At 37.7% G+C, this 21,220-nt stretch overlaps 1 protein-coding gene across 4 annotated transcripts in view; it reads left to right on the top strand.

Annotated features, from left to right (window-relative positions):
* The window catches only part of KCNQ1 (potassium voltage-gated channel subfamily Q member 1), a 333,756-nt gene that overhangs the window by 203,869 nt on the left and 108,667 nt on the right, over positions 1-21,220 (top strand). For all 4 annotated transcript variants that reach the window (XM_019007106.1, XM_015631986.1, XM_015631984.1 and 1 more), the window contains one exon: positions 20,063-20,138. In XM_019007106.1, the coding sequence (XP_018862651.1) occupies positions 20,063-20,138 (76 nt within the window). The remainder of the gene's footprint in view (positions 1-20,062; positions 20,139-21,220) is intronic.

Here is a 21,220-nt window from a genome sequence, read left to right as displayed (position 1 = left end):
GTTTCTCATACCAGCATTTCCCAAGAAGCTGAAAATTTTGTCTTGAGCTGCTTTGGACATTACAAGACCTCAGTACTTGGGGTAGGAAGTATGTTGGAGAAATACAAAATTTGAAAAGTACTTTAAGTAAAAATATGCCATCTTGGGCTGCCTCTTTATCTGGAGGGTCTCCTGGGCTTTGTGTGTTTTGTATTTTATCATTCTATTTGCAAGTATTAACTTCACTCTATAAATATTATCAAGCTGAAAGTTTGTACCTCAGCCCAGGCCACAGTCTTTTGGTTAACATCAAATTCTGCAAAATTAATGTGTTAGTCCTCTGTTTAATATATTTCTTTTCCTGAAACAGTCTTTTGGTTATCTGTTTCTGGTTTATGAGAGGGGGAAAAAAACTTTTGGCCTCATCCCTGCAGAATCTTTCAGGGATGTTTTACCTTTCATGAGGTATTGCCCACTGCACTCCATGGAAGTGTCCATATACTGACAGCAGCATGGAATTGTTACTGCAAGCTCTTTTACTTAAATTAGAATACTTCTTGTTTCTGACTCTTGGAGAGACTCATTCTTATAGAAACATCAAGTTTTCCTGTGTGGGGACTTTGAACAACTGTTCCTATTTAGGTAACAAAGGAGTCCAAATAAGCTGAAGTTAAAAATTCATCATATATGTACAGTATTATATTTAATGAATACTAACATCTTACTCTTCATACTGGGAGCTGTGGCTTAATGCTGAGAGCAGGGAAGTCACCTGGATGTGCCTTTTTTTACATATCTGATTCCAACATACTGACAGTATGAACACCTACAAAAGGTTTTAATTTTATGTTCCTCAGCCTTCCCAGGAATATTTCCCCCACCATCCTCAGGCAATATCTTTCTTGAGGCCTTGAATGTGCTTGGTTAACCTTAAAATCAGAGTTTTAGACACTACTGTATATTTTGTTGCTGTTATGATGTCTTGTGCTTACTCAAGCAAGTGCCTTGCAGTGTCTAGGGAAAAGGATATTTCGGAGATGTGGAGGGACTTTGTGCTCTGCTGAAGCACTGAACAGTCTTGTAGCAAGGCTGGATGTTTCTTGCTGTATTTCTGAAAATCTCCTGTCAAATTACTCATGTTAGCTCAATGCAAGTTGTTTGAAGTGATGTGAGATAAGGTGAAATATTAGAAGAATGAAAACTTTTTTCAGGGCATGTGCCCTTGAGACAGGCAGGTACTGTTAAGTTTCCTTGACCATCAACATAGCAAGAACATGTAACCAGTGTTTAATGCCATCTATATATTAGGCAACTGTGCTTTGAACTAATAAACTTAGACTGTACCATTAATTTTTTTATTTTTTTTAACATCAGTAAGCCTGGTGCGGCTGGGTTCCTGCCAATGACCCTGTTTTTATAAAAACAGTCATTTTTAGATTTTTTTTCCCCACATAATAGCAATTTAAATGGAAATTAAATTTCCAAAATAATCAGAAAGCATCATTAGGAAGACTACATTAAAAACAAAAAGTGAGAAACAAAAATGAAATGTGAAAAGAGCTGTTAATACTTAGCAGCTGTAGTGAGAGCTCTCTAAATTTTCTTCTGTTTTAATATAGATTTTGTATTCTTCTTGTCACTGTTCTATAAATGGTCACATAAGTGTTGCCTTTCATAGGCAGACACTTGTTTGTTACTTGTGCCTTTATAAGCATAGATACACAAATATTTTAATGTATTTATAATGCACATATGATCATAAACTGGGAAGTAACCTGGCATATGTTTGTGCATGTACAGTGTTTGCCTTGCACTTTAATTCATTGTGCTTCTAGGAAATGCTGAGCTTGAAAATGTTAGTTCACCAGTATAAACCTCCCTCATTTTTTTCCTCATGTTCTCATTCTTGATTGGTACTTCTGAAAAAAAAAGAAAGAGGAATATGTTCAAATAATATCACGGGACTCTGAATTTTTTGCTTTTCCACAGGCTTCCCATGTACCCTTGGAAAAACGGCTTACTACACCATGTTTTCATGGGGGTCTGGAAAAATGTGGTTCTGGAAAGCAAGAAAGTATTTGATTATGTTTTCTTAAGTGAGAGGGCTCCATAATAAATCTACCAAACAAGTCAGGCACAGCAACTTCTAATGAACCCTAATTTGTAAGTACTTTTTAATGGGATGAAGTTGTCCTCACCAACAGATCATAGTATTTGTAAGAAACTGCACTTCAATTTTTTAGAGACAACCTTGGCAGATGTTCAGGCAGATGTCCAGGTGTCTAAAGATATTAGAAGAAATTCCAACCCAATGACATCAATAGCAAAACTTTTATGGACTTCAGCAGGCCAAGATTTTACCCCATCAGATCTGTGCTAACCCTTGTGAAAGGACAGCTCTCCACAAATGGATAAAGATAAGAAACAATTTTAGGCCACATCCTCTTGTATTATGTTGTCTCTGCCTTTTGTGTTCTCTTCAAGAACTAATATGAATGTACCTTTAGTAAATATGTGAGAGAAACACACGTGTGTGAGAAAAACTGAGAATAAATGGCATTTCCTTGACATTCTGTTGGTTCTTTTTCACTGACAGGTAATTATACTGTGATACTTCCATTTAATATATTGATTTAAGCACTGTCAATGCCAGCGTCTATGCTGTAATTTTTCCTGTTTAAAGATAGATACCACTATGTTGAATATTTTCCCTCAGAAACAAGTACTGCTCAATCAGCTCCAAGCATATCTTTTAAATAAAAAATAGTGACTATTGTAAATTGTTTTAATTGTTGAGAGAACAGAGAGCATGTTCCTGCTGAATTCAGAAAAAAAAAAAAGTAATTTCAGGTCAAAAGTTCTCATGTTCAGTCCTCATTGCCAATTATCTACTTAGGTGAGGGTACATTATAAAAACTAAACAATTATATGTGATTATGTAATCCACATGTTTTTATTTAAGGCTGTCTTAGTAACGGAGTAACATACATGAGTAACACACAATAGGGCAGATTTTTTTATTGCACTAGATTCATACCAGTTATTTTTGTTCTTGCACGAAAATTCTCTGAATTGCCACTGACTTAAAGAGGGTTCTTGGACTTCAAGCCTGTAGGCCTTCAAGTTATATGTAGATCAGCATGTTTTAAAGTGGTAAAGCTTATTGAAGCTTATATATTGTATGTCAAATCCTTGCAAAAACCAACAAACTTGAAAGGGCCTGACCTCATTTTGGGGATATAGTATTTTCTCCATTTTGTATTCCATTTCTTTTTTCTTCCAACCAAATACTCTTAATATTCTTCTTTCCTGATAAAAAAGAGAATTAACTTTGTGGTTCAGTATAAGCATTCCAATAATAAGCAAGCAAATATATATTTATTCATATATACACACAGGCAGAAATTAAAGCTATTATCTTCTATTAAAACAGTAAGGATTGTGGTATTGCTACTGATAAAGATTTTGTGTTGTGCTGATTAATGTGAAGTAAACTAAGATTCCATTTTTCATCTACAAGTTCACATCTATGAAATTCAAAATAATAAAACCTGTCTTTTGGAAGCCAGATAGGGGGCTTTAGCCTTATTATATATACTTACCTTGTAAGGAGTCAGTAAGGTAAAGGAGTGTCCAGGTATAGTTTGTACATAGCTTAATTTGTGATGCGGCCAGAACTGTAAAAGAAATACTTATTACTGCATTTTAAGATTAACTTTATAGTGCTTTACTTTTATAATTTTGAGTATCAGAATAACAACAAGCTTTGGGATAGCACTTTGTACTAGAAAATATTGTCTGTAGCCACCTACGACTTTAATTTTATTGGAATGTGAATCTTAAGCTGGACATGCTGTTCAGAAATTCCGCAGTTGCTGTTCACTAAAATACATTGTAACTGCATTCAACCCTGATTAAGAAAAACATTCTGATGTGAAAAATCATTTAGGATTTTAATTAGCCTTTATTTTAGACCTGACTGCAAACAAATAATTGTCCTAACAGCTTGGTATCAATGTGTCCCTGGAAAACAGCTACGGGTATAAGTACAGGCTGCTGTCTAGGATAAAACATTTCAGCACCCTCCACACCTCTGGGAAAAAAAAGGAAGTGGAAAAAAAAAAATCACAAATTCAATTTAATCACCGACTTATACAAATAAAAATAATTTTATTTGTTTATTTTCATTTGCTTTATTTTGTCTGGTTTGTGCATTTATACACACAGACAACACACATAAATACCATTCAAAAGAGGATCATATTTAAACTTATAAAATAAAAAGTATTCTTAGGTGTATTTAGACTTGCATTTAAACATAGGCAGAGGCATCTGGTTACAGCACAAGTAAGACAAATTCAACAATCTGTTCTAGAGAGCAATGTCATTTTAGTCTTCTCAATAAAATAGCAGTGGATAAACATTCAGAGAACTGAGCAAAAATTGCCATGTGGAGCTTCTCAGACTCATCCAAATCTCTTGGGTTTTCAAACTGTGTCATGAAAGTCTTGAGGGAAAAGATTTTGAGCTGATTTATTGTTTGTTTGTTTGTTTGTTTGTTTTTTCCTGCTTCCAGTTCAGACTGGAAATTCTACAAAAGTGGTCCTTATTGTGGCATTTTATCATTGGTGCTTCATGTCTTGACCTGCAAACAGAAATAATTAGTGCAAAGAAAATATATTTAAGTCTTTTTAAATGTAAAATTCTGAGAGTTTTCCAAAAATCAAAACATTTGTTTCTGGTTTAGTCTGAGATTAAGTGACATTGTTTTTGTTTCAATTAAAGACCGGACTTTTATCAGTCTAAGGCAACTCTGAGATAAATGAATACTTGGTAGGGTTTGCCTGAGTGTTTTTTGCTGTCTGTTTGCATCTTTAGGAATTTATTCAGTGTGTTTAAAAAAACCCAGTGCTACCAAGAAGTGCTAGAGGCTGAAATTCTCAGTTACGTGCAAAAGGCACATTTGCCTTGCGCGTTAAGCTCTGCTGTTCTCAAGAGATGCAGCTTTTCATAGGCCGTAACTTTTCATAGGTTTTAACTTTTCATTGGCCACTCACTGGCATTCCTGCAGGGATAAATTGCCCGTGGGATGAGCTGCAGTCACAGCTCCAGAGCTGCTCCCCAACAGACATCAGCCCTGTCTTGAACAAAGTCATTGCTGAGTCCCTGACCCTGAAATGCACAACAGAGCCTCCATCTCGTGCATGGTCATCAGGAGTTTTCTACCCACAAGGAGCTGCCCCTGCCTGGCTCAGCATTTTTGCATAAACTGCAAACAAACACAGATTTTTAAGAGCTTCCCATTAGGGCACTCCAGGATGGAGTCTCTCTGGCTGCAGTCGCTCAAACTTGTTTGCAATTTGTCTGGGTTTGGTTTTAAGCAGTTTATCAGCTTGGTTTTCCTTATATTCTGACCAGACTGTTACTTAATTTAAAACATGATCAGTGAATCATTTAGGCTGGAAAAGACCATTAAATTCATAAAGTGCAACCATTAACCCAACATTGCAAGTCCACCATCAATGGTAAGAAAATATCCTATCAATGATAAGAAAATAATAACAAGCAATGAGTAATTAATGCATTTTATACTTGCCTATGGAAAAGTTGTAAATCTGTCCAGTTCTTCCACAAAGCAAAACATCTGTAAACGGATTGCTGACATTACAATTCAAAATCAGGCTATAAATACCACCAAACTTCCAAGTTTTTTCCTGATCAAAATATCTTACTCACAAAATCCTCAAAAAAAGGCTATATCTTTATAAGCCAAGCTACTCTAAGAACATGCAAAGAAAGAGAAAATATACAACTATATTAATTATTTGACTATCCCATTAAGCCACATCTTTTCACAGGATCAGACACCTCAAGGCCAAAATGGGACTTGCAGACCTGCAGGCCAATAAATATCGGGTTGCCACTACTTGTAACAAATTTTAACGTGACATTTACTCTTATAACCTGGCATTTGCTTAGTACAGGATAAATAATAGGATTTTAAAGTTGAATTCAGGATACGTTATTTGTTCGTCAGCAAATTCCAGGAAAATCAATAGTAACTCAGAAGTGCTGAGTGAAAAGGCAACTTTAATTTTCTTCTGATGGATGTTCTTTCTTCTGTATTCTAAAAGCCATGCAAAAAATTGAGTAATAAAATTATGTAGGGGGAAAGAAGGGGGGGGGGGGGAGAGGAGGGGGAATATCACCTGCACTTTTGAATGTGGAAAAGCCTAGATAATTACCTGTTTGCACAAATACCTGTCGTGTTGCTCAGGCTCTCATTAAGGTCTCAGTAGACTGACCTGGAGAGAGTGTGCTTTCACAGACTGGAAGGAGAGGAAAATAATAAGGGCATAATAAATAAAGAGGGCACGTGAGGGGGAAGAGAAAATAGAGCCTTGGAGCCTGGTTTAGCTGAAACACACCATGGAATAGCCTTGGCTGGTTTTCTCATACCATCCTAGCCAGGGAGAAAAGCAGCATTAAACTGAAACAAGAATCTCTTCCAGGGGTATGATAAGGCTATGCCTGCTCTTTTTGATGTTGTTTCAAAGCTCATAACTGTTTTCCAGTACCCAAAGTGAGCAGGGCTTAATAATAAAACTGAAATTTAAGACTTGAAGAATGTGAACCCTGCTCTTGATATGAGGGTGGCATTGTGCATTAGTACCTTCAGTGCTGATAAACACTCCATGAAGCTCTAGAGCACAAATGAACCTAGTTTTGTTTCAGTGTTCCTGCATACTCTTAGCCTGCTCTCCTCCCTGCTCTTGGACTGTGAAGAGCTCATGGATATAAAGGCAAGCTGTAAAAGTAGCTGGTAGAAAAGTACTACTGATTTTCAGTGCACTTTTCCCATTTCACACTTCCCCACTTTCTCAGAAGATTCTCGGTGAGGCATCACTGAGTTGTCTTTTGAAAGTCTCCTTGCCTTCCTTATCACTTTAAAATACCTTCTCACTTTTGGTGTTTTCAAAATCAAATTTTACACCTTTTTTCTCCAATTCTTGTTTGCTTTCCTAGGCATACATTGTATGTTAATTACTATGTATATTATCTTACATAAATAGATATTTTTATTAAATAATCAGTCAGGAATGGAATAATTTTTGGCCTGGTACTGCAGCATATCTGCAAAGTGTTTACTAGGAAGGGCTAATTAGGTTTGGTAAGTACTTTTTCTTCCAAACCAACTCTGGTCTCGTAAAATTTGAAAGAACAAGTTTTTGCTTTGCTTTAAGGCATCTGTATCATTTGTTTAGCACAGAAAGCATGGTTGGTTGCAAAACCAATAGCTACAATGAAGGCCTAATTTTACTATGTTCCTTTTCAGCATTTGTAGTCCTCAAGATGTGAGGATTGTATGCTCTGAATTGTGTTCAATTGTCACAAAAAAGGTGTGGAACTAATGAGTAAGGAGAAATAGGAAAAGGTTCTGCTGCAGAATTAGTTGGCAAAAGGCAGCAAGAGGGGAAATGTAGAAAGAAGTTTGCATGATTATTGAGTGGTGGCACACAGAGTGAAGACAGCTCTGAGATTTGATGGCTGAAGTCACAGTGAAGCTATGAAGGACTGTGAAAATGGGGACAAAAAGCTTGACTGATACAAGAGAGAGGAGGAACCCCAGGACAGATCCAGAAAACATAAAGTAGAAAAATCTGAGTGTAGGAAAGTCAGAGGAGGAGAGAGAGGCCAAGAGCTAATGTGAAGGAAGGTGGGTAGGGAAGAGAGCTGGCTCACAGGGATATGGAGAGAAAGGAGGAGAGGAAGGCCTGATGCAGTGCTCTTCTAATTGCCTAATTAAATTAATGCAGTTCTGATTTGAACCAGCTGAGGCTCTGGCTAACTCCTGATTCTACCTCTTTTGTAGAAAAGACACTTGAAAGTGAGAGCTATGTGTGCATCTATTTTACACACAAAAAAGGGAAATTCTAGAATGAATAAAGCCCACCTAAAACTTGCCAGGACCCAGGCATTTCTGCTCCCTATGCTGAGTTGTAACTGAGTTGATACTTAACCCTTACTGAGGAATTACTGCTTGGCAAAAATGTATGTTGCAAGGCTGTAAAGTTACAAAGTAATCTGATATTTCTAACAAAGTATTCAACTGTTAATCGTTCTGTACACATCATCACATATTTACACAATGAAATAGGAATATTAAGAAATACATTTTTTTTCTATGTAACAGAAATTAAATTGTAATATACAGCTGGGCTCGTTAACAGTTTCTTAATTAAGAGGGGGACAAGTAATTAAAACATACTCTGTTTTCCATATCTAACTTACTGGAGGATAATTCTAGTAAAAAAAAAATACATTGTTGAGTTGTGCTGGTGCTTTGAAGCTGCAGAAAGAAATGGAGTTCACATACCAGAGTAGTCAGTCCCAGCCAGTTTCTGTCTCCAGCATATCAGCTCATAAAATTCCCTGCCTTTTTGCAATAGTAGTAACACAGTGTATTCTTTAACTATTAGATTGAACAAGAGAAATTGGATGTTTCAGGTCAGATTTTCCCACACAAAAGACACAAACCTTATTAATAATAATCATAAATGTCTTCTTGTGTCTACAAATTTTCCAAGTTGCTACTGATCCCTTGGCATACTGGTATGCCAAGCCAGGGTGTAGGCCTGTGCTCTCCCCTTGACTTCATGCACGTAGTCCTGCACCCACTGTGGCAGGATGGGGACTTCAATGCAACTTGGTACATTTGGGCAGGAACTTTTGCCCTGGATGTGCTTTAAGGAAGGGTTTATCCATCTGTTTGTAATCCATAACTCAGTGAATGTGATGCAGTCCCTATTTTTAGTGGCTTTCAAGATGCTAAGTGCCTTTTCCCTATTACTCTCAGAATTTGTGAACATACAGAATAGGTCAGGTTATCACAGTAATTTAGATAGTCTCATGAGATTTTTCAGAACTGTATGTCCATCCCAACCTAGTTAGATGGTCTGATGCACGTATTTGGAAATCCCAATGGCATTTGTATACCAATATCATCATTGGGTTCACAAGAGACAAAGATGATGTCTGGATCTGAGCATCTGCAGGAAAAAAGTGAAGCCTTGGGCAGTCTACTTGAACTTGGACTGTAGCTTGAAAAAGCTTTAGTGATAAAAGGATGAAGATGGAGCCATTGATGATCTTATCTCAAGTTTTCCACAAAGTATGTATTTGTGAATAGTCAGTCTTTGGTTTGAAATTGTTTAAAAATAGAAGACATTACTCTTGTGGTTATGGAGACCTGCTACCACACCATTTGACATACCAAATGTTGGTCATAAGACAGAATTGGGCTAGTAGCATAATTTTTTGTCTTACACTCTCTGTTTTCCCCAAATCTTTATTTACAACTACAATTACATAAAAGAGCTTGAGCCATGACTGTATTTTTTGGATGCTCCACAACATGCCCAGTGGCTAAGATTGAATTCTTTTTCATTATTCATTTTTCTACTGTTCTCAGGTAGCTATTTCTTCACTTGAAAAAGGTTCAGGTGTCCATTCTTGCCACTTTAGAGATATTTTTTTCATCAATTGCAACCTTTTCAGCAAAGCCCAGAGACACCCTAGCTTTTCATCAGGAGACATGGACAAAGGTACCACTTCACTGAACTGCAGCCAATAAAGGGACAGAGCTTGAATTACCACAGGCAAACACTTTGTCTGCGAGCGAGTGATCTTGTAGTAAGCTTAAAATTACTTTTCCTCTACTCCTGTCAGCTGTCCTGGGATGGTTGGTTTAGAGTTTTCTCTAAAATATAACACTGGGTAGAGATTCAGCATGACATACCATCATACTTTATTTCAATCTGGACCCATTTCTGTTTTTAATCACACCCCATTGTGTTACGTATGTGAGTGAATTTCTGCAAGTACTGGAACTTTGACAAGGTATAGACTAATGCATCTTGTCAATGCTGATATTCCAGTCCATTCTTTTACACTGTGTTTTTTTAATTTAAATGAAAAAAATAATTTCAAAGTCAAGAAGAAGGCTGTGTCATAGGATTAAAGTTGGAACAGGCTCTGTTGGGTTTTGGGTTTTTTGTCCAGTGAGCCATAGAAGAGGCTAAACTGATATAGAAATGATTGGGGATCTTAAGGAATAATAAATAAACAATATGTCATCTTAATGCTCTTACATATTTTTGAAGAGAAATTATTACTAATGTGTTAGTATTAGTTCTCCTATTGCCTGATTGAGGAGTTTATAACATTATGGTGAGATGACAGGCTGCAAGTTACTTCATTCCCAGTGAAATATAGCCTGATATTCAAAACCAGAGGCCTGTGTTTGCCAGGTCTTGCTCTATAGGAGAGATCCTAATCTCAGTAAGATAAACTGCTTAAATAAAAGTTGATGAAAGAACAGTCCAAAGACTGGATTATGCTCTAACAGTTTTACAGTGTTTTGCTGCAGCACAATTCTGTGCTTGTGTCCTTAGGGAAGTCTAAACTATTCAGTGTTTACAGAATTGTATTAATCTTGATTTTTACCAAGTTAATTTCTGTTCAGTATTTGTATATTCATTTTTATTTTGTACCAGGAAGGAATTATGGGGAAAGGGTTAAGAGCGTGCTTGCTCTTCATCTGTTTTAAATCCATAAATGTGAGCCCCTGTGCTGTTTCTAGGTTTCAGATTACAGTCTGTGATTTATAGGGAAAGGCTGCTCTCCACAAGTTGAAATCCCATGTGTTTCCCCACCATTGTAAAATAACAAATCCTGGAGAATGCCTCCAGTTGCAAAAATTGCAGTTTTGAACTACATTTGTAGTACATTTGCCTTTTTTCCCTGAAGTGATGGCTTTGACAAGGAAAGTGAAGTCCCCTTGTCCTAATGCCATCTTCCACCGTTTGCCGTGCTTTCCACTGCAGCTTGCACAAACCACAGCAACACTCTCGTGTTTATTTTTGGAGACTACACCCACTAAAAAGTGCAGCTGTGAGAGCACGCTTCCATCACTGTGCATAAGTCACATCCAGTCCCTGCAGAGATGGCAGGCCAGGAGCCAGGGTGACCTAGGAGTCCATCAGCTCCCAGTCCCTTCTGTTGGCCCATGGTGAAAATGGGAGCAGAGTTTGGCTTCATGTTTTCCAGTGGATTTTTCTGACCATGGTGGGGGGTTTGGATACAGTTTGATTTCAGGATTCAGTGCTTAGAAAAAGATCTTCACAGCAGCACCTTCCACCTTCTCCTCATTACCAAGGAGCAGGAGAATTTGCCAATCACCTCTGTAATAAAAAAACACATCAAAAGTGTTAGGACTTCTAAAATAGTATCTTCACTGATTTTAGTAATTATTTTAATATTGCTATTTATATCAATGGCCTTTTCCTTTTCCTGCTGTAATTCCTGTCTCTACAACAGGGAACCTGCTTCATTTTTTCAGTCACGACCGTGCAATGACTTTTGTGTGTGTTGAACAGCTGAGATACTCTCTCAACTTTCCCTGGGTAGAATAGTTGAACTTGTGAAGATGTATGAGTGACTCTAACCACTTGTCTGTGGTTGGTTTTACAAGTAAGAGACAATGGTTTTACATCTATTCACCATTATTGAAAATACATGTATCACTGAGATGTGGGAAAAAACTCAAAGTCATTGTGTGAGGTTTAAATAATGCAATATCACTTTGACCTTTCATGGATCCCTATGATCTGTGTCAGTAGCTGACCCAATGAAAGCTTATTTCTTTTGTCTCAAAACAAAAGGTTAAATGGGATGACAGCAGTAGTACCACAAGATGAGTCTTAATTAAGATGTGAGATACAGCATATGTTAAATTAGCACGTGTTTTGTAGTCTAGAAGGAAATAATTGATAATAGAAACAAATAGTTGAGAAATCTCAACGGGTTACATAATTTTGATGCTTTTACATGTGATATTCAGCATTAGATATTTTTGTGTAGAGGTTGTATCTGAGGTGCATTCTGAGCAATGCAATTTATGCCAAATAAAAAAGTCAAACTCAGCCTTGAGTTTGCAGGGGCCTTGTAGTTCCCTACAATGAACTAAAAAGCTCAGTAAAAAGCTACTGTGTAGTGTGAGCAGCTTCTCGAGCATAATGAAGAAGTGTAACATCAGCCAGTTAAATATTCAAAGGTTATTGTAAGTTGAATGGGCAAACAATGGAGAGGCAAGTAGCCAGAGGAAATATGGTTATTTCTTCCTAGTGCCTCTGAATGTAGCCCTGCAATTCCTTGTATAATTCAGTGCTATAAATGAAAAGCTCTGCAAAAAAAATATTATTTTTAATCTGAAAAGATGGCTTTTAACCAGAGGAGGCAAAATAATAATGCCCGTGGCTTCCTGTGCGCGCTGAACAAAAAGCTCTGTTGTGTTCTGAATTCAGCTTCTTTAGAAAAGGAGTTTAATGTGTCAGACTGCATCTGTAAGAGTGCTGCACATTATTATTTACTTATCTGTGATCTCATTTGTGTCTCGCTACTTTCAAATTGCTTGGCCTTGAAACCGTGTGAAAAAGCAACAGCCTTCTAACTCAATAAGATGCAGAGAGTGAAGAGCTGAATAAAGGTTCTCTGTGATTTGATATGGACATCAATATCAACTGGTATTTGATGATGACATCACCAAAGCTGCAAAACAATAATTGATACTGACAAAATGGGAACTGGCTTGTATATTTTCTTCTTTCTTTATGCAGCATTTTGGTCCCATCCAAAGATAATTTTGCCTTCCTATTTTTGTCCCATGTTCTTTGTGCAGTGCTTCATGTCCTAGTAGTAGACATAAGTTAAAATGGAATTGTGAAAATATACAGCAATGGTGATTTAGGATGTACAAGAAATCTTTTGCTACTGCCTGATTTCCATACAAATTATCCTTGTAAGGGTTGTGTTCTTAGCTGCCATCACTGTGGGCAGACCACAGAGGAAATATCTGTTGCCACTTTCATTTGCCCCAGCATGCCATTAATTCTGAAAATCTACACCTGATCTTCATTCCAGCTTCAGCAATTTATTTTGGTTCTAGACATACAGCGAGTTGGGCCATTTCCCCCAAGGAAAGTTAAACAAATTTAAGTGTCACACTCAAAAATCCTATGCTGTTTAGCTATTCTGGATCCTCTTAGGTCTAGTTGGAAAGCATTTTCTGTTTTTTTGGGGTTTTTTTCTTGTTTAAAACATCAAAATCCCCCCAAAAGATATGTTATGTCTTAAACTTGTTCTTCTTTGTATGTCTGATAAAAATCTGCAAGCCAAATCAAGCTGAGTCAGACTTATCTGTTGAGAAAAGAAGATTGCTATAACTACATGAAAGAATTTCTCCGTTAAACTCATGACTTTTGAGAATGGAGACATGAAAGCTGCTGTAGAATAAAATACAAATCCATTAAAAGATGACTGTGGTTTTAAAATTACATATTTTAAATAAAAAAGACCAACCACATATAGTTGGGAAATTACATAGTGGGGGAAGAAGAGTACAAATGTTAATTCAACGTAAGCTAATTCCCCATGGGCTAATGTTCACAATTAGTAAATAATCAAATTGTTTACTGGCTGAAGGCTGCACCAAAAGCCTGAATTTGACATTTCTCCTGCAGAGCACTTTTTTAATTTAGAATCACTAATACTCCTAGGAAAGTCAGCCCCTGCATTCCCCTAGGTTGGGAACAGAAATTACATGATAAGACATGCATTTAAGCCAGAGAAACTTTTATTTTTGAAATTAAACCCTTGAAACATACTTTTATCTAGAAATTATTCCTCAAATGTCTTCATAGAAATAATTAGCTATTGTTGTTGAATTATTCAGTGCTTAGATGAACAAATGCATTTGATGAAACCTTACCCATTCATAACTAATTTACAAGCATGAACAGGAGTTCAGCAGATGTAGATAAAAATAAACAGATTGTTTGACAATAATTACTAAAATTCCTTTGAATGCTGAGACCAAAGATATTTTAAAAATCTAGCTTGCCTTCTATTTGTGATTCTTCTTGTTCTATGGGTATCTATTGTTTCTGGAGTTCTATTGCATTTAAACCTGTGAAGATGCTGGTAGGGAGGACCACAGTGGGATAGATGAATTCATCCAAATTTGATTTGTCTTGTCACTAGTTTATAACTTTGCTTACACTGAAAATGGTATGGGAACATTTAGTAAATTCCAGTACCTGAAGGGAGCCTACAGGAAAGATGTAGAGAGACTGTTTACAAGGGCAAGTAATGACAGAATAAGGGCAAATGGCCACAGACTAAGAGAGTGGGCTTAGATGAGATATGAGGAAGAAATTCTTTTCTGTGAAGGTGGTGAGGCACTGGAAGAGGTTGCCCAGAGAAGTTGTGGATGCCTCACCCCTGAAAGTGTTTAAGGCCAGATTGGAAGGAGCTCTGAGAAACCTGGTCTAGAGGAAGGTGTCACACACAGCAGGGGGCTGTAATGAGATGATCTTTAATGTTCCTTTCAACCCAAACCATTCTGTGATTCTGTGTAAACTAAGCCCATTTAATCAAACCTCAGATTTGTAACTGTTTTGCTCTTCAAATGTTTTGCTCTTCTTGCTCATACTTTTCTAACACTTCTGGGCAGCTTTTAGCGGTTTATCCTTAAGATAGTTTTTGCAAATCACTTCTAGGCCAGGCTATGTGTAGAAAGCTCCCACTAAACTGATCATAATGATGGCAAACAACAATTGCTGAGCTAGTGACAAATGAAAGAAAAAACAGTGAGAAATTGGTTATTTTCAATATTGGAAATGATCAGTGATTCTGATTTTATCCCTGGGTACGGTGATCAAGTATTTCCTGTTTCAGAATATGCAGCAATGCAACCTAATCTCTTCCAATTTTCAGCATCTGAAATGAAGCTCAGTGCAGGGAAATTCCCATCAACTGGGAATAGGCAGGGAATGACAGAATAAGCTTGAGCCACAGCAAATTCTATACCTAAAGTGCCTGGAGGACTAAGGATGGAAGATTTTATTAGACTTAAATGCACTAATGAAATGGCTTAATGTAGTTACTCTGAATCTCATCCACCAGATTCTGTGACATGGAATGTTTTTCAGTGCCTGAACGGAAAAAAATACTTCAGTTCTCATGCACAACATATGATTAAAAACCGATGCATTAAAGATAAAGCTCAAACCTAAATAATGATTACTGCCAAAAGCTTCAGGCCAACCAAACTCAGTCTTCTTTCTTAATACTTTACCCTGTCCCAAGACAGAAATTTAAGATGACTGCAGAGAATTCAAATAGGTTTTCATAACTGAGCCTGACTTCAAACCAGTGTGAGGTTTACAGAAAAATGGGAATTTTGTTAAAGATATTATAAATCTATGTCTCTCTCCAAGTGAGTTTTTGTTCTTGTTAAGCTCATTCTGAATAGATAGTGCTGACCTTTTAGCTCTGATACTATCAGTGTCTGTGTACACTGTGCATTACAGCCCTGATAATGAAATGTTCTGCACATGAACAAAAAAGCAAGAGTTATAAATAAGAAATTAGCACCACCTTTCCTCTGCCCTGTTGCTTTGATGTTTCTGTTAACACTAAACCAATATGTAGAACACCTTCCTGAGTTGAAAAGGGGAACAAACTTCTAGTGGAATTACTAAGGGTTTATATAAAATTTAGCAGCTTTGTAAGGACAATAAATAGATCCAATTAATAATTGCTTTTCGTTTCTGCTTCTTTATCAAAATAACTTTGTTCCAGAATGGGGATTAATCTTGTGAAGTTTAATTTTAAAAAAAAAAAAGTTTTTATAATTCTTGAATCATAGAGCAACTGAGCCATGCTCCTGCTTAGCTCCTTTTTCATAAAGCCACACAGTTCTTGCAAATAAAAAGTTCTAGCCTTTGTCCCAGAGCATTCTTCTGGAGTGGCCCTGCATATCCCCTGGCAGGAAGGAGAAGGCAGGTGGGTGCTGACTAAACAGGGACATTTACTGTAGCTGTCAGTGGGTTGTGGGACTGGGTAATGAGCCACAGGTTCAGAAACCTACTGAGGTTTTGGCTGATTGTGTTGGGGATAATGAGCAATATGTTGAAAATGTACAAAAATATGTTCAAATGTACAAAAGTCTGAACAGTTCAGAGCATTTATTAATGTATAACAACTTTCCAAACAATGGGAATGCTGGTTGAATTGCATAAAGTACTTCATCATGCTTGTTTCCCAATTTAAGGGAAATTCCAGTTCAGATTTGAGGAAGAGATCAGGTTTCCTCCAAGTGACTGGTTGTAGGTTAAGTATATTAAAAACTAAAGGAGGAAGGGAAGATAAAGGATTTCTAGTCATTTAATTATGCCAGGCTTTCTTTTTTGATGTGAGTGCTGCTCAATCCACTGTATTTTGTTGCCAGTTTTTTTTTAATCCTCATTTCTTATGCTTTGTATAGTGCCTGCATCCACAACAGGTTGTTTTTCAGTGCAAATATAAAGCAGACCTAGTTTATACCTGCAAATAATGTAGGTTTGTATGAATCTGTTTGCCCTAGGATGTTCTTCTGTTGTTGAATTCCTACATCCTTCTTCATCCTTCTGAATTCTGAAGGGTTATAACAATGTTGTGGATTCCTTGGTGGCTTTAGGACCTAATTCTGTGAGTTTAAGTCCATGAGAAATGTCACATAGCATGTGATGTAGTCAAGGTGATCTTGATGTCCTGTTCATATTGAAAATGAAAATTACTGGTAGCCAGTGAAAGCTATTGGCAGTTTTTCTTCAGAAGGGTGCAGGTTGAGAAGTTATCCAGTATCAGGAATAATAACCTTTAGCTTGATTTTAATGGCATTCTGTGTATATTGCTTTTTAAGGTAACATGCTGCAGGTTATTAGAATCAGTCAAACAGTGCTTGGCAAGTTCCTTCATGTGTCAGTTATGATATTAATGGGTATGGTGACGATGAGGCTCAAAGCCCGATGAATGCTCAGGAGAGGAAAATAGATTTGTTGCCAAAAGGGCAAAAGGCCGACTGACCCTGTTGCTAATGCACTTATCCAACAGGCTTTCCCCCAAAGTCAGACAAAACTAAACATCTTAAAATGAGGGATTGCAGTTGCCAGAGAGTGTGGCTCACACAGCATCACTGCAGCAGAATGGCTCTCTGGAGTACCCCAGCAGTCCCTGAAAGCCCCTTCTACGCTGCCATCAGAGACTCGCTGTGCACAGCAGTGCTTCTCCAAAGGGGGTCTCCCCCCAGCTGTGGGGATGGACACACCAGGAAGGTGAGGTGCTGTGCCCTGGAAGCACACTCAGGTGAGGTCATTTCCAGCCACACTCCTAAAAAAATAAAGTATTCACAGAAGTGAGGGCGGTAATGCATTGAGTACCTCTCTGACGTCTAAGCGTGCTCCATGTGCCCAGAGGCTGCAGACAGCCCCTCTGTAACCAGAATTCAGAGATGTCACAAGTGGCTGAACAGACAAATATCACCAGTTAATGGTTAAGCTCTCAATTTACTAAAGCATTTGTTACCAGTTTGCCAAAGAGATCAAACAACCGTGAATCATAACCTTGGCTACTAATTAAATCCTTTATTCCCTTCTCTCATCGCAGAAGCATTTAATCTTGGGGAATCAGGACAGCCTGTTGTGCAGACTTATATTTTACAGCATAAGCAGAAACAAGCTTACTGTAAGGCTTCCTACTGGAGCTGGAAGTGGAAAGGATTAAAATGAGAATATTAACTTTCCCTCCTGGCACGGTAGTTCATGTTAGCACTGCAAAATGATTGACGCTGAATAGCTGCATTGGAAAATCATTTTGGTTATGTAGCTTTGTTATTTCACTGAATGGCAAATACCATTTTTATTATCTGCCTGCCTTGCTTATAGATGGGACTTGTCCTCTAGATAGAGAATGAGGGATTTGGTGTGCTCTACTGGTGATGGGCTGTCCCAAAGAAAAATGTTTTACTCAGAAATAATGGACTGTGAAGAACACCCTAGAGGAAATGAGGCATAAACCAAAGCACTACAGGCAGTTTTATGGCAATTCAAATGTATTTCTATTTGTCAAAAGATGTTTTTGTGTGCTTTTATGTATAGGATGTATAGCTGCATGATATCATACCTTTGATATTTACTAGAAAATTAAACAGTGTTTACCTTTTTGGCTCCTATCTCTGTGATGCAGTACTTAAAAGCCCAAACACTTTATTTCCTTTGGTTTTGGAGGAAGTCATCCAAGCCCTTAGCAGCAGAATGATGCAGCGCAGGCTCACAGAACAGGGGTACCCTGAATGAGCATTAGGCTGACTGTCCACTGGGAAGTGATCCAAACACACAGCCCTTCCAGTCAGGAGAAGAAAATGTCCATTTTTGTAACTCAAACTGTGATGTTGCAGTCAGATCTGTGGGAACAGAGGCCTGAAGACAGTGTCTCTAAGACACCTCAGGAAAGTGTTTAAGAGGGAAAAAGCTTCCTGTGCAGATCCAACTGCAGGTTTTGTGCAAAACTATTGAGGTACAGGTGACTTCTATAAATACACTTAGGGTTAGCTATCTGTAGACCTGAGGTGAAAAGCTGTATGCTACTAGCTTAAAAAGCAATGCATTTTGTACTATTTCTGAAGAAAGCAATCTTTTCTGTCACTGATAAATCTGAACAATTTCTATAACAGAAGGAATCCACCTGACAGGCAATAGCCAGAAGTAGGAAATGATGGCTTTTATTCTGGTTCTGCTTTTGGCTTTGCAGAATGCTGTTTTCCTACTAAAAAATACGAGTTTTCAGAAGAGGAACACCCCAGCTACACATCTTCAGAGGACAGACATCCACCATTTGCACTTGCACATGGAGAACTTTTGCTGGGGTAGAGCAATCCTGAGGAAACACCTCAAGAGTCACTAAAATTCCAGGTTATATTTAGCTGAAGAGGTTTGGGTGATACCATGCTATAACATACTAAAGCCCCAAACTTGCACAAACTTTTGTAGAATTGAGTATGACTTCCCCATGCCTTAGTGAGTATTAATGCTGTCATTTTCTGTACAGACAGAGAGCACTGCAAGGTGACATCTCAACATGCCAGTCTATCAGTATTACTAATAATAAGTTTATAAAGATAAAACATCTGGAACACCTTTTTAGATCTGCTCCCCAAAGCCATCACTAGAAGTCTGTTTGGGATGAGAGTTAGAAGCACTAGATGTTCATACCGTTAAAAAGGAAATAAAGATGGTTCTGTAATGTCATTCAAGTGCATCTTGGTAAGAGTAATAGAATGAACAATCTGAGTAATTAGCGTAATGCTTGATAGTATATTTTAATGTTAAGAAGGAAAATGCATCACTTTTGCAAGCTTTGAAAAATTTGAAATAACTGCTGGTTTTAAGGCTCTGTTTGAAAAATAATGTAAGGTTCTATGAACACCTGTCATTTAAAAGCACAATGAGCAAATTATTTTCTTTTTATTCTGTTGTCAGATCATATGCATATGCACAAGGAGGGGTATATATGTTTTTTAAAGACCTGTCAGATTATTTTGTCATTATATTAAGTTACAGCTCAATTTGTGGATAAATATGTATGTAGCTGTTACATCCAGCAACCACAAGATCATTTGGATTATTTAGCAGTCAACAAATCAAAAATATTTCAAGTATTTTTTATTTAAATAATTCTTTGGGGAAAAAAATCATGTAAGGGAAGAAACATGTACAGAAATTGTGGTGTGAACACCTCAAAAAACCCAAACAAACCAAAAAAATCCTAAAAACTGAAGTGACTGCTTGAAAGCTGTTCCTGGCTGGATATGCAGGAACTTGAGAGTTTGGGGGATTTTTTGTGGAATTGAAACTGGGAGGGATGCATTGAGGTTTGCTTAGAAACAGAAGGAGGTTATGTGGACACCTCTTTTAGCTGCGAAATGGGTGCAAACCTAGCGTGGGTCAGATAAGGCCCTGTATTTTCAGAGCCTTCTTGAAAGGTGAGGAAGGTCAGCAGAATGGTGTGTTGTGCTGCCAGGCTGGATCACAACTACTTACACTGCACATGGAGGTGTTGGTGAAGGATTTTCTGCAGGCTGCTGTATTTGCTGTCTGGATGGAGATGCTCCTTCCCAGCCTCACCCTCCTCATTTTCCCCACAGGCTGCGGGAACACCACCGCGCTGCCATCAAGGTGATTCGGAGGATGCAGTATTTTGTGGCAAAAAAAAAGTTCCAGGTGAGTTGTGAATAGAAAGCTCCTTTTCTAAATAAACCCTTTTATTCTCCTGATCCATTGTCTCTTTTAGAAACTTAAGAGAGACTAACACAGTTCATTTCAGTAATGGTGATCTACACCCACTATTCTCTCCCTCCTTCAATAGGGTGGTTGTTTTGCAGCAGGTTAGTCAACTATGGATGCACTGGAAATAGGCTAAACTCTGAAATGCAGTCTGAATTAAAATGTTATTTTCTGCTAATGGACTTGACCCTTAGCCCTCTGTTATCGCTGTCTCTTTCTGGCAGTGCAAACATTCTCATGTGTCTCCATTAATTCTGGGCTGTGTGCTGCTTTCATGCCGAGTCAGTAGGATTAGAGATTAAAATACTACCTCAGCCTTGTTTCTGTCCCTTACTCAATGATAATGAAGCTCTGATAAGAAACTAAGGTGGAAATTTGTTAGTGTATTGGAAGGTTTCTCATTTCTTCTCCTTTCTCCCCTCTGCATAGTAGGAGACCTCCTTCCCAGTCACTGAGATACTGGTTCTCTTTCCTCCTCTGGCCCTCACTGATACATTTCCCATGTGCCATTCCACTTGCTGTGGTCATGTGATGCCATAAGCATTTAACAGTAGCTAATTAACCATTTTTCCTGATCTGAATAAAAAATTATGATTGCAAATTTTCAAAAGGTCAATTTCATTAATCCAGCAAAAACACGTCAACAGCCTTCAGCCTGATTTAAACCAGGTGTGTATATATATATATAGGTAATAAATATATTACATTACTTAAAATTAATTCTTAAGGAATAATCTCCAGAGAACAGGCTTCATAGCTGAAAATGCAAAGGATGAGAGGGGCTTAACTGCCTACATCCATTTTCATACATGACCTAGCTACTACTGCTTCCAATAAACCAGAAAGTTATCCCACCTTTAATCTAGACCCCCCAAAAAGGAAGAAAGTCTTTTCTCCTTCAAATTTGAAGACTACAAAATTTACAATCAAAAATATGATGATGAGGAGGAGGAGGAGGAGGAGGATGGCTAGATGTCCAATATGTCTGTAAGGCAAAGTTTGCTGCTACTACAAACCCA

This window comes from Parus major, chromosome 5 (genome assembly GCF_001522545.3).
Source record: "Parus major isolate Abel chromosome 5, Parus_major1.1, whole genome shotgun sequence".
Taxonomy (NCBI): Eukaryota; Metazoa; Chordata; class Aves; order Passeriformes; family Paridae; genus Parus; species Parus major.
Note: the sequence above shows the minus strand (reverse complement) of the source record. Positions and strands in the feature narration are given on the sequence as shown.